We start from the raw sequence: 14976 nt of genomic DNA, 5'->3' as shown, positions 1-14976 counted from the left end.
AGGTCATAACCAATAGATTGTGGTCAGAATCCACATCTGGCCCTGGAAATGTCTTAGAATTTAAAACCTGGTTCCTAAATCTCTGTCTTACCATTATATAATCTATCTGATACCTTTTAGTATCTCCAGGATTCTTCCAGGTATACATCTACATCTACATCTACATCTATACTCCGCGAGCCACCTTACGGTGTGTGGCGGAGGGTACTTATTGTACCACTATCTGATCCCCCCTTCCCTGTTCCATTCACGAATTGTGCGTGGGAAGAACGACTGCTTGTAAGTCTCCATTTTTGCTCTAATTTCTCGGACCTTTTCGTTGTGATCATTACGCGAGATATATGTGGGCGGTAGTAATATGTTGCCCATCTCTTCCCGGAATGTGATCTCTCGTAATTTCGATAATAAACCTCTCCGTATTGCGTAACGCCTTTCTTGAAGTGTCCGCCACTGGAGCTTGTTCAGCATCTCCGTAACGCTCTCGCGCTGACTAAATGTCCCCATGACGAATCGCGCTGCTTTTCGCTGGATCATGTCTATCTCTTCTATTAATCCAACCTGGTAAGGGTCCCATACTGATGAGCAATACTCAAGAATCGGACGAACAAGCGTTTGGTAAGCTACTTCTTTCGTCGATGAGTCACATTTTCTTAGAATTCTTCCTATGAATCTCAACCTGGCGCCTGCTTTTCCCACTATTTGTTTTATGTGATCATTCCACTTCAGATCGCTCCGGATAGTAACTCCTAAGTATTTTACGGTCGTTACCGCTTCCAATGATTTACCACCTATGGCATAATCGTACTGGAATGGATTTCTGCCCCTATGTATGCGCATTATATTACATTTATCTACGTTTAGGGAAAGCTGCCAGCTGTCGCACCATTCATTAATCCTCTGCAGGTCTTCCTGGAGTACGTACGAGTCTTCTGATGTTGCTACTTTCTTGTAGACAACCGTGTCATCTGCAAATAGCCTCACGGAGCTACCGATGTTGTCAACTAAGTAATTTATGTATATTGTAAACAATAAAGGTCCTATCACGCTTCCTTGCGGTACTCCCGAAATTACCTCTACATCTGCAGATTTTGAACCGTTAAGAATGACATGTTGTGTTCTTTCTTCTAGGAAATCCTGAATCCAATCACAAACCTGGTCCGATATTCCATAAGCTCGTATTTTTTTCACTAAACGTAAGTGCGGAACCGTATCAAATGCCTTCCTGAAGTCCAGGAATACGGCATCAATACGAGAACATAAAACATGTTCCATTATTCTACAACAGATTGACGTAAGCGAAATAGGCCTATAATTATTCGCATCTGATTTATGACCCTTCTTGAAAATGGGAACGACAACCTTCTTTTATGATTCTTGAACCAAGTGTTAGCTATGATTAAGTTATGCTCTGTGCAAAATTCTACTAGGCGGCTTCCTCTTTCATTTCTTCCTCCCAATCCATATTCACCTACTATGTTTCCTTCTCTCCCTTTTCCTACTGACGAATTCCAGTCACCCATGACTATTAAATTTTCGTCTCCCTTCACTTCCTGAATAATTTCTTATATCTCGTCATACATTTCATCAATTTCTTCATCATCTGCAGAGCTAGTTGGCATATAAACTTGTACTACTGTAGTAGGCATGGGCTTTGTGTCTATCTTGGCCACAATAATGCGTTCACTATGCTGTTTGTAGTAGCTAACCCGCAATCCTATTTTTTTATTCATTATTAAACCTACTCCTGCATTACCCCTATTTGATTTTGTATTTATAACCCTGTAATCACCTGACCAAAAGTCTTGTTCCTCCTGCCACCGAACTTCACTAATTCCCACTATATCTAACTTTAACCTATATATTTCCCTTTTTAAATTTTCTAACCTACCTGCCCGATTAAGGGATCTGACATTCCACGCTCCGATCCGTAGAACGCCAGGATTCTTTGTCCTGATAACGACGTCCTCTTGAGTAGTCCCCGCCCGGAGATCCGAATGGGGGACTATTTTACCTCCGGAATATTTTACCCAAGAGGACGCCATCATCATTTAATCATACAGTAAAGCTGCATGTCCACGGGAAAAATTACGGCTGTAGTTTCCCCTTGCTTTCAGCCGTTCGCAGTACCAGCACAGCAAGGCTGTTTTAGTTAATGTTACAAGGCCAGATCAGTCAATCATCCAGACTGTTGCCCCTGCAACTACTGAAAAGGCTGCTGCCCCTCTTCAGGAACCACATGTTTGTCTGGCCTCTCAACAGATACCCCTCCGTTGTGGTTGCACCTACGGTACGGCCATCTGTATCGCTGAGGCACGCAAGCCTCCCCACCAACGGCAAGGTCCATGGTTCATGGGGGGTTCCTTCTTATAAAGCGGCTAAAACAATCAAGTTAAATACTAAAAACTGATATCCAGTACAAATATATCACGGCGAATGTTCTCCCCTATCCGTAGACAGTATGTACACGTCTAGACCTCTCTTGAGTTAGCGTTGAGATGGTTCCCGCCATTTCCATGACCAATGGGGCGTTGAGCCAATGGAGAGTGCAGTTCAGGACGGAGGTGGCTCTTATTGTTGCGGGGGCATTTTTGTGTAATGTCTTAGGCCCACTTATTCTGGCTGCGGTGTTTATATAAATACAGTACTCGTGATGAGCAAGCATTGCCGTTTCTTATATGACTTCGTGATGAGTAAGCAGTGGACACCCCTGTATTCCAAGTTGCCAACAGCTATGTTCACAGGGCTGCACGCAACGTTCCTAATTTCGAGAACGCTCTGGTACCTTATCTCACCTTGAATGGCCGGCTACATTATGCGATCGTAATCGAATAGAAATAATGTGGAGTTATTTGGAACAATGGGTTAACGTAGCAGTCAAGATCGCTGCTATTTGCCAGAAATATTCCAACATTTAACATAAAATCAACTGTTGAAATGGAAAATTAAACATTTTTATTCTACATTGAATTACTGACCAACTCTTGCGCTATGACTCCCGCTCCAGTTTTCTCTTAACCTTATCTTTAATATGATCAGCTCCATGCTGTCCTTAAAAAAGGCGACAAATTAGATTGATGACACAGCTACTGGGAGCTCATTAGCGAAGAACACGTTCATTGTGTTTTCTAGAGTAGTATTCGCATTGGGTGTTACAATCAGACGATGTTATACCCGAGGAAGAATGTAATTTGAGACGATTTCCTCGATTTGCTGCTATCATTCTGATTGATGGTATGATCAAGATGAACGCTCTTGCAGTATATTGTGTTGTAATTACAGTATTTTACACAGTAAATAGAAATTTCTCCACTATGCCCTTATTGTGACCGAGGAATTGCCGGTAATAAAATAAACACTTGGTAATCTTCCATATATATATACACTCCTGGAAATTGAAATAAGAACACCGTGAATTCATTGTCCCAGGAAGGGGAAACTTTATTGACACATTCCTGGGGTCAGATACATCACATGATCACACTGACAGAACCACAGGCACATAGACACAGGCAACAGAGCATGCACAATGTCGGCACTAGTACAGTGTATATCCACCTTTCGCAGCAATGCAGGCTGCTATTCTCCCATGGAGACGATCGTAGAGATGCTGGATGTAGTCCTGTGGAACGGCTTGCCATGCCATTTCCACCTGGCGCCTCAGTTGGACCAGCGTTCGTGCTGGACGTGCAGACCGCGTGAGACGACGCTTCATCCAGTCCCAAACATGCTCAATGGGGGACAGATCCGGAGGTCTTGCTGGCCAGGGTAGTTGACTTACACCTTCTAGAGCACGTTGGGTGGCACGGGATACATGCGGACGTGCATTGTCCTGTTGGAACAGCAAGTTCCCTTGCCGGTCTAGGAATGGTAGAACGATGGGTTCGATGACGGTTTGGATGTACCGTGCACTATTCAGTGTCCCCTCGACGATCACCAGTGGTGTACGGCCAGTGTAGGAGATCGCTCCCCACACCATGATGCCGGGTGTTGGCCCTGTGTGCTTCGGTCGTATGCAGTCCTGATTGTGGCGCTCACCTGCACGGCGCCAAACACGCATACGACCATCATTGGCACCAAGGCAGAAGCGACTCTCATCGCTGAAGACGACACGTCTCCATTCGTCCCTCCATTCACGCCTGTCGCGACACCACTGGAGGCGGGCTGCACGATGTTGGGGCGTGAGCGGAAGACGGCCTAACGGTGTGCGGGACCGTAGCCCAGCTTCATGGAGACGGTTGCGAATGGTCCTCGCCGATACCCCAGGAGCAACAGTGTCCCTAATTTGCTGGGAAGTGGCGGTGCGGTCCCCTACGGCACTGCGTAGGATCCTACGGTCTTGGCGTGCATCCGTGCGTCGCTGCGGTCCGGTCCCAGGTCGACGGGCACGTGCACCTTCCGCCGACCACTGGCGACAACATCGATGTACTGTGGAGACCTCACGCCCCACGTGTTGAGCAATTCGGCGGTACGTCCACCCGGCCTCCCGCATGCCCACTATACGCCCTCGCTCAAAGTCCGTCAACTGCACATACGGTTCACGTCCACGCTGTCGCGGCATGCTACCAGTGTTAAAGACTGCGATGGAGCTCCGTATGCCACGGCAAACTGGCTGACACTGACGGCGGCGGTGCACAAATGCTGCGCAGCTGGCGCCATTCGACGGCCAACACTGCGGTTCCTGGTGTGTCCGCCGTGCCGTGAGTGTGATCATTGCTTGTACAGCCCTCTCGCAGTGTCCGGAGCAAGTATGGTGGGTCTGACACACCGGTGTCAATGTGTTCTTTTTTTCCATTTCCAGGAATATATATATATATATATATATATATATATATATATATATATATATATATATATAACAGCCAAAACTTGTTTTTAATTAGAACGCGTTCTTAATAGTAAAAACTAGTTTATACTGAGCTACTTCGTCCAAACGTGTTTTGCCTAGTTAAAACTAGGTTTAACTGACTTTCGCTTTTGGCCAGCAGTAAATTCTAGTTGTAACTAAGGCTATCAGTATCAACTAGTAAGAACGCGTTCTAACTAAACTTGACAGAACTAGTTTTCACTAAATTATTTAGGGGAAATATTAAAATTAAGAGCAACTACATGTTGACGGAAATGAAAAATAGCATTTTTGTATTGTGCAATGCAATATTTATTGAGAATATTGATCATACATCTAAGTTATTAATATTAACTACAGCAATACAGAAATAACCATACACTGAAGGAACATTATAAAGCCATATTAACAGTATTAGTTACGGAATTGGAAACAAAATAATCATACAATAATAGTATATTAATTACTCATACATTTGACAAAAGTTGCTACAGCCTTAATAAAAGAGAAACGTACGAAAAAAATTAACGATTTTATTGTGGTTATTTGTTATTGCAAGGCTAACTGTCATGACGTTTTGAGTTACAAAGGTTTCCTTATTTCCTACAAAAGCACCTTCTTACGCACACAGCGAACAAATCCTTGTCCTGATCCTAAGGCTGCCATCTTGGCAGCAGTTCTTAATGATACCTTTGTCTCTGGCACGTCTTCCAGCAGCAAGAATTTCTCTTTGGGCACGTCGAATTCGGATCTCGAAGAGAACATTTAATTAGCTTGTTTGAAAGGCATTAGGTACATAATACGTATTATACAATATATTGCAATGTAAATATTAAAACATAAAATATTAATTAATTACTTGAATAGTTAGCAACATTTTCAGAGCATTAAATCACTGAAGTAATGAATGTGTCTGACATTGGTCCTTAATTATTGAAATCAGTTCATAAATATATACCTGCAATACAATTTGTCGAGTATCCCATATTTCGTTCCAATCTTGTGCAAGCCGTGTACATCTTTCTGAAGAACAACTCCAATAATATTGGGGAGATCTGCTTTTGCTCTGTCAATAACAGGAATCGGTATAATTACATTGTCACTGATTTCTACAGTGGCGTGCATTGAATCTGAAGCCACCTTCATTCTTTTTCTTGTTGAAACTAGTTGATACTGATAGCCTTAGTTACAACTAGAGTTTACTGCTGGTCAAAAGCGAAAGTCAGTTAAAACTAGTTTTAACTAGGCAAAACGCGTTTTGACGAAGTGGCTCATTAAAAACTAGTTTTAATTAGTAAGAGCGCGTTCAAATTAAAAAGTGGTTTTGAGTGTTTTTCCACAGACGTAAACCACTGACGATGGTAGATGCGAGACAACTGACTTGCGTCAACGTTCGGTGGTTCGGTGCGAGTCAAGACGATCATTTTCTAATCGTGCATCACATTTATTTGACATAAAATGAAACAGTTGAGTATTACAATGGAAAGCTTTTCTGTCCGTGAATTATTGGGCATAATATGTTTTCGACACGTTGTAAACTTCTCTCTCTGGTATCTTATCAAAAGTGTTACCATGTTGACAGTTGAGTATAATTCTAAGCTCAGTTGATGTATGGGACAGAAGCAACCATATGAGACATTCCCCTCAATAGAATATGGAAAGCAGTCGAATATTCGGTAAGCTTAGTAAGAAACTGTATTTGAAGCCACAACGCTCTATTTACATGTCCTAGGATGCACTACCGAGCTGAGATGTGTGCAGTTTAATGTCTCTCTCTCTCTTGTTGTTAACAGGCAATAGATAAAAGGTACGCGGGACTGGAAGATTTCACTGTGGTAGCGCAGCCGTTCCTGCTGAACGCTTCTTTCCTGACGGTGAACACCTCCAGCGGCCCTCGCACCGACTTCACCGTTCTGTCACAGGACTGTTTCCACTTGAGCCAGAAAGGTGACGCTCTAGGTGAGTTGTATTCATCATTTTATGGACGGAGAATGTATACACTGTAAATTATTGTTAAATGGGCTGGTGAATATGATGGAGTACCTTCTGAAAATATGTCTTTTAGTTTACGTACTCAATTACTCATCTTGCCCAGACTAGACCTTTGCAAAAGCTCTCTTTCATCGGACCAACCACAGATGACGGCGTCGCTGAGCCATTCACCTCACATACCTCCTAAAAAGTTCATGGGTGAAACTTCCGCTTCAGCTGTACAGGTTTTCGTTGATTGAAGTCTTTATGCTACAAGATTTCATTGAATCAGCTCCATCAGTAGGTGTATCTGTGACTTAACATAAAACAGTATCTCCATACTGCAAGACCGTGGACACACTAACAGTAACCGAGAAAAACGATGATTGCGGTCACATAAACCCACTGTGGTGGAGCGGTGCGGAGCTGCTGCAATTAAGTTCCACTCACCTTGTGGTGAATGTCTTCTCACATGCACGCCTCCTTGAAGTTACTGAAATGGAGTTATTAGCCGGAAAAAGTTATAGAAAAAGAACAGCTATAACCCTCTAAACCAAAAGTCCCGACCGCTACGGTCGCAGGTTCGAATCCTGCTTCGGGCATGGCTGTGTGTGATGTGCGTAGGTTAGTTAGGTTTAAGTAGTCCTAAGATCTAGGGGACTGATGACCTCAGAAGTTAAGTCCCATAGTGCTCAGAGCCACGTGAACCATTTTTGAACCAAAAATCCCTCTAAAAATTGTTTTGTGCGTTAAATGACAGTATTTATATGCTTAAAATTTCCTTCTATTACTGTAAGCTTTCGTACATCAGTTACTACCAAGCCTTACTTTAAGCTGTACAAAGTGTGAAAAGTCCACACGCACGCAACATTCATAACCGTAGCCAGTTTATGGTAGTTATTAGTTATCCTCCGCTGAAAGTTTAAAATGGATAGTATCTTTAAGAATATCTCGCTCAAATATTGCTATAATCAGAATCACGTAACAAAATATTCACGTTCGCGAGTAAGCAACACGCCACGTTGAATATAGTTATTTAAAATGCCAACAAAAATGCTGAATTTCATACCGTGCATCATTAAATCGAACTCTCTTCCATACTTTACTGCAGTTCTCGGACATATTGCTATCTAAATATGACAATATTAATAATTGTCATCGGAGCACCTATCAATAGATCTGATCACTATGAGTTCCAAGCCCCAATTCTACTCGTCTCTCTACACAAGAGAAGTTTCTAGTTCTCGAAATACGTGCGAATATTGTAATTTCTGATTGGCAGAGAAACATCACACCCAGTCGGAAAGCAGCATCAAACTAACTCGATCCCCTGCACATATACGGAACCAATCAACATTTGCCACTGAATCCAAACAGTAAATTAACATAAATAAAATTTTAAAACCCCAAAAATATAAATTTAATTCCATCTTAACAATACTACTTCATCTAAATCATGACCTCATGTCATCAGCACCACAAACTGATGAAGTAGTTTATAAAAAATTCCCTGATACAAATGACTAACACACACGCTATTCTCGAACATTCCTTAGAGACCAGTTACTTCAATGTACAGTGTAAAAGCTTTACATAAAGCGGTGTTTCATATTCGCTCCTTCATTCACTCTAATCACTAAGCACAATTATAAGAATAATTATTAAACAATTAGAAAATTAAATAAAAAGAACTGCAAATAATAAAGAAAGTATTTTGACTGCAGCTCAGTGTCCTTCAGCTAGTGACCTCTACCAAATCACATAGGAACTACACACGCTCGGGCATCTGGCGCCACTTGTCCTGCGCTTGACATATACTTCACGCTTGTTCAGAGCTGTCAATAGGCACGATGTAAGGCTGAAGCCTCACCACTCCATTGAGCATACCTATAAATAGTAGTTCGAAGTGTCTATGTCAACTTGGAAGGCAACACCTCTGCCGTACATGGATCTTCAGACTGATACCCAAATGTGTCCGCGCAACGAGCATCTTTAAATCTAACTGCCGTTAAGTCACCCTTATCCTGAAAATCCCAGCGAAAGGTCACGGAGTTTAAATATACCAAATAAAGCCAGGTTAGCCACTGTATGAGAGGCAGCAAGCTGCAAACAGTAGGCTAAAAAGTATGTATCGTGTAACTACACTTACGAAAGGACCAACCGATCGAAATGTTTTAGTGGGACACTACACAAACAAAATCCAGCTGCAACAATGGAACCGCTTCTCAAGTATCATACATTGAGAAACCACTACACCTGAAAGACGACGTTACCGCGCTGCAGCTAACTTACCAACTTACCAAACACTCGTACAGTGCGCCAAAACGTCCCGTCTGCCAACTGAAGGAGAACCGAGCAGTGGCGCTCAAGGCCACACTGTGGTAAACACGGCATAAGAAACCTGGTACTGTAAGCCTAACTACGAGCAACCTACTACACGAATACCAGTCAGGTTTCTGTAAACATCGCAGCACAACATCTGCCTTAATAAAGGTAACAGAAATGAAGAGTGCCGTGGTTGCACAAGATGCGACTATTATGTGCTCCTTAGATTCAATAATGAAATAATTAGCAACAAGTTGCATATAAGAAATTTAATTTCTCGACCGGTTTCGAGTACTTAGTGCCCTTCTCCAGAAGGGCATTTTTTGTAAAATTCATTTGTGGAGCTATTGGAAGACGTTCCCTTAGCCAAGCGAACTGGAATGTACTTTGAACATGGCGGTGCCCCTCCAAATGTTACCTTACGTGTGAGGGACCATCTCAACCGCACCTAACCTAATCGCTGGATTGGCCGCGGCGATGCTGTTAACTGGCCTACAAGATCACCTGACCTTTCACCTTTAGATTTCTATTTATGGTGTTGGATGAAATCAGAGGAGCACTAAGTAAATTGTTGTTGTTGTGGTCTTCAGTCCTGAGACTGGTTTGATGCAGCTCTCCATGCTACTCTATCCTGTGCAAGCTTCTTCATCTCCCAGTACCTACTGCAACCTACATCCTTCTGAATCTGCTTAGTGTATTCATCTCTTGGTCTCCCTCTACGATTTTTACCCTCCACGCTGCCCTCCAATGCTAAATTTGTGATCCCTTGATGCCTCAGGACATGTCCTACCAACCGATCCCTTCTTCTAGTCAAGTTGTGCCACAAACTTCTCTTCTCCCCAATCCTATTCAGTACCTCCTCATTAGTTACGTGATCTACCCACCTTATCTTCAGCATTCTTCTGTAGCACCACATTTCGAAAGCTTCTATTCTCTTCTTGTCCAAACTGGTTATCGTCCATGTTTCACTTCCATACATGGCTTCACTCCATACAAATACTTTCAGAAACGACTTCCTGACACTTAAATCTATACTCGATGTTAACAAATTTCTTCAGAAACGATTTCCTTGCCATTGCCAGTCTACATTTTATATCCTCTCTACTTCGACCATCATCAGTTATTTTGCTCCCCAAATCGCAAAACTCCTTTACTACTTTGTCTCATTTCCTAATCTAATACCCTCAACATCACCCGACTTAATTCGACTACATTCCATTATCCTCGTTTTGCTTTTGTTGATGTTCATCTTATATCCTCCTTTCAAGACACTGTCCATTCCGTTCAACTGCTCTTCCAAGTCCATTGCTGTCTCTGATAGAATTACAATGTCATCGGCAAACCTCAAAGTTTTTACTTCTTCTCCATGAATTTTAATACCTACTCCGAATTTTTCTTTTGTTTCCTTTACTTTTTGCTCAATACACTATTTGCAGTTTCATCAGTTTCAATCTGCAGTTCATAACCAATAGATTGTGGTCAGAATCCACATCTGCCCCTGGAAACGTCTTACAGTTTAAAACCTGGTTCCTAAATCTCTGTCTTACCATTACATAATCTATCTGATACCTTTTAGTATCTCCAGGATTCTTCCAGGTATACAACCTTCTTTTATGTTTCTTGAACCAAGTGTTAGCTATGATTAAGTTATGCTCTGTGCAAAATTCTTCAAGGCGGCTTCCTCTTTCATTTCTTCCCCCCAATCCATATTCACCTACTATGTTTCCTTCTCTCCCTTTTCCTACTGACGAATTCCAGTCACCCATGACTATTAAATTTTCGTCTCCCTTCACTTCCTGAATAATTTCTTATATCTCGTCATACATTTCATCAATTTCTTCATCATCTGCAGAGCTAGTTGGCATATAAACTTGTACTACTGTAGTAGGCATGGGCTTTGTGTCTATCTTGGCCACAATAATGCGTTCACTATGCTGTTTGTAGTAGCTAACCCGCACTCCTATTTTTTATTCATTATTAAACCTACTCCTGCATTACCCCTATTTGATTTTGTATTTATAACCCTGTAATCACCTGACCAAAAGTCTTGCTCCTCCTGCCACCGAACTTCACTAATTCCCACTATATCTAACTTTAACCTATCCATTTCCCTTTCTAGATTTTCTAATCTACCTGCCCGATTAAGGGATCTGACATTCCACACTCCGATCCGTAGAACGCCAGTTTTCTTTGTCCTGATAACGACGTCCTCTTGAGTAGTCCCCGCCCGGAGACCCGAATGGGGGACTAAGTAAATACACGAGATGAACTGTTTCGTCGCATCATGGACGCTGCTGAATTGATTAGGAACCATCCACAGTTAACTGAACAAACAACATAACATGTTATCGCTAAAGTGCAAAAGTGCATTGACGTTCATGGTGGCATATTCGAACCTGTTCCGTGAACTGTACAACATCTGTACGATAATTGTTAAAGGCGTTTGTAAAAGACGTGGTACGTCATTTCAAGCGAATACAAGCATGTTGTAATGCAATATGTACTAAATGCAAGGTAAATAAAAATTATGTAAAAATGTGTAACATAACTGTACTTCTCTGTAACATTGTTTTCAAGAAAATCACGTTACGGTCCAGTTGTATTGCTTATACGTTCACGTTGTGCACATCAGTTTTGCAGAATTAAAGTTCCTTTCAGTACCCATACCTCCATAATGGGGCATTTGCGGACCTATGTTCATATAACATTTTTTGTTCAGAATTACTTATACTATCAGTGTGTAAAATATTGACCTTTCCTCCCCAAACATCCTGTATAACTGCTGCGGGTGTCCCACGAGCAAAAATTAACGTAATGATTCTGCTGTCACTCAAATGAATTGTGAAAATGTTCTAATTAAGTGAACTATAATTTCGTTTAGTAACTATGTTATGTTATAGGACACCGGTATCAGGGTCGCTTTTTCAAACAGTGTTTGTACTTATAATAGAGACGAATTCAGCTACGTTTCACTCTTCAAAATCCGATTAGTAGTTTCAGAGGATTTACAATACTTAGGTCTTGAGATTTGTCTGTTTTGAACTTGAAACTGATTGCGCTCTTTTCCGGAAGTTCGTGTAATTATGCAGAACTGTGACGTGGGACATGGAACGATGCCAATGCTTTGTGTCTAATCACTGTTACTAACAACAACAACACTGTTTATGCCATACAGAAGCATAGTAGCTGTTACATAGCTACTGTTGTGTTGTACTGTCAATTTGTTCGGCTACTGTTGCGATGTGAATCATGCAGCAGTTTCTGTTCTATTGCGGGGATGTTTACACCTTCATTTCACAAACTGTTACCTCCATCACATTGATCCACACATTAATGCTAGTATTTGAAAAATGTAATTATTGGTAATTTACGTTATCAGTAATACATTCTTACGAAATAATGATGACAATAGTGATATTTTAAAAATACACACCAAGAAAAAAAAATGCCGCACCGCAAAGGAATTATCCGAAGCTAACGGAAATCAGTAGATGTGATGTACATGTAGAGACGCATAAATGACTACAGTTTCCGAAAACTTGGATCCTCTATTCACGGGAAAGAGTCCCACAAATGTAACAAATCAATAACGCGTTGGTGCAACTCAGGTCCATATCCAAACACTTATTCCGCTTGACATTGATTTAAGAATTTGTTGGATGTCTTCCTGAGGGATACCGTGTCCAATTCTGTTCAGTTGTGAAAATCCCAGGCTGGTTAAAGGGCCCTGCCCGTAGTGCTGGGGATCCGGCCACCTTGCTGGCCAAGGTATGGTTTGCCAAGCACGAAGACAAGCCGTGTGCGGACGGGCATTATCTTGCTGAAACGTAATCCCATGATGGCTTACCATGAAGCGCTACAAAACGGGATCGTAGAATATTATCGATGTACTGCTTTGCTGTAAGAGTGTCGCGGATGACAACAAAATGGGTCCTGATGTGAAGTGAAACGACACGCCAGATCATTACTCCTGGTTGTTAGACCGTCTGGCAGGCGGCAGTCGGGTTGCTATCACACCACTCTTCGGCGTGTCTTCAGATACGTCTTAGCCGGCCGCTGTGGCCGAGCGGTTCTAGGCGCTTCAGTCCAGAGCCGCGCTGATGCTACATTCGCAGGTTCGAACTCTGCCTCGGGCATGGATGTGTGTGATGTCCTTAGGTTAGTTAGGTTTAAGTAGTTCTAAGTTCTAGGGGACTGATGACCTCAGATGTTGTTGTTGTTGTTGTTGTGGTCTTCAGTCCTGAGACTGGTTTGATGCAGCTCTCCATGCTACTCTATCCTGTGCAAGCTTCTTCATCTCCCAGTACCTACTGCAACCTACATCCTTCTGAATCTGCTTAGTGTATTCATCTCTTGGTCTCCCTCTACGATTTTTACCCTCCACGCTGCCCTCCAATGCTAAATCTGTGATCCCTTGATGCCTCAAAACATGTCCTACCAACCAATCCCTTCTTCTAGTCAAGTTGTGCCACAAACTTCTCTTCTCCCCAATCCTATTCAATACCTCCTCATTAGTTACGTGATCTACCCACCTTATCTTCAGCATTCTTCTGTAGCACCACATTTCGAAAGCTTCTATTCTCTTCTTGTCCAAACTAGTTATCGTCCATGTTTCACTTGCATACATGGCTACACTCCATACAAATACTTTCAGAAACGACTTCCTGACACTTAAATCTATACTCGACGTTAACAAATTTCTCTTCTTCAGAAACGATTTCCTTGCCATTGCCAGTCTACATTTTTTATCCTCTCTACTTCGACCATCATCAGTTATTGTACTCCCTAAATAGCAAAACTCCTTTACTACTTTAAGTGTCTCATTTCCTAATCTAATCCCCTCAGCATCACCCGATTTAATTTGACTACATTCCATTATCCTCGTTTTGCTTTTGTTGATGTTCATCTTATATCCTCCTTTCAAGACACTGTCCATTCCGTTCAACTGCTCTTCCAAGTCCTTTGCTGTCTCTGACAGAATTACAATGTCATCGGCGAACCTCAAAGTTTTTACTTCTTCTCCATGAATTATAATACCTACTCCGAATTTTTCTTTTGTTTCCTTTACTGCTTGCTCAATATACAGATTGAATAACATCGGGGAGAGGCTACAACCCTGTCTCACTCCTTTCCCAACCACTGCTTCCCTTTCATGCCCCTCGACTCTTATAACTGCCATCTGGTTTCTGTACAAATTGTAAATAGCCTTTCGCTCCCTGTATTTTACCCCTGCCACCTTCAGATATTAAGTCCCATTGTGCTCAGAGCCATTTGAACCATCAGATACGTCTTCGCTGGTCATGGGGGCTCACTTCGAAGCGGGACTCATCACTGAAGACAACTGTAATTCAGTCGACGAGATTCCAGGCCAAATATGCCAGACACCATTGCAAATGTGCTTTTTAGTGTACAGAGGTCAATGGTAGGTGTCGCGTCTCCCCACCGCGCACCTTTTGATTTTATATGCAGTTTATGTTGCATAAAATTCTAATTAACTGTGTATTGCTTATTGTTGCGAGCACAAAAGATAACATTCGATTCTCTAGTTTCTGCACAACAGTAAAAGATTTCCTGCTTTGAACGCGTGATCTTTAATTTGCCAACTATTTTCATACGACCCTGGCCTGGCCTGTTATAAATGGAACACGGTATCATTACTGTAACTAATTATGGAATTAAACATGTCCTTCTTTACTTTCATCTCTGAAATGCACTTAAAATTACTCTTATTTACACGTACAGATGTTACAGTATGCTATGTTCGCTAAACATAAAAGCTGGAGTGGAATTTTTACATATGAACACTATTGATTGCCACGACTACCACGAGAGCATTA

At 41.9% G+C, this 14976-nt stretch overlaps 1 protein-coding gene across 1 annotated transcript in view; it reads left to right on the top strand.

Moving 5' to 3' along the window:
• The window catches only part of LOC126239361 (phospholipase B1, membrane-associated-like), a 194653-nt gene that overhangs the window by 167005 nt on the left and 12672 nt on the right, over positions 1 to 14976 (top strand). Inside the window, exon 8 of the mRNA XM_049947858.1 lies at positions 6637 to 6802. Coding sequence (XP_049803815.1) covers positions 6637 to 6802 — 166 coding nt within the window. The remainder of the gene's footprint in view (positions 1 to 6636; positions 6803 to 14976) is intronic.

The sequence above is a fragment of the Schistocerca nitens genome, chromosome 1 (genome assembly GCF_023898315.1).
Source record: "Schistocerca nitens isolate TAMUIC-IGC-003100 chromosome 1, iqSchNite1.1, whole genome shotgun sequence".
In the NCBI taxonomy this organism is placed as follows: domain Eukaryota; kingdom Metazoa; phylum Arthropoda; class Insecta; order Orthoptera; family Acrididae; genus Schistocerca; species Schistocerca nitens.
Note: the sequence above shows the minus strand (reverse complement) of the source record. Positions and strands in the feature narration are given on the sequence as shown.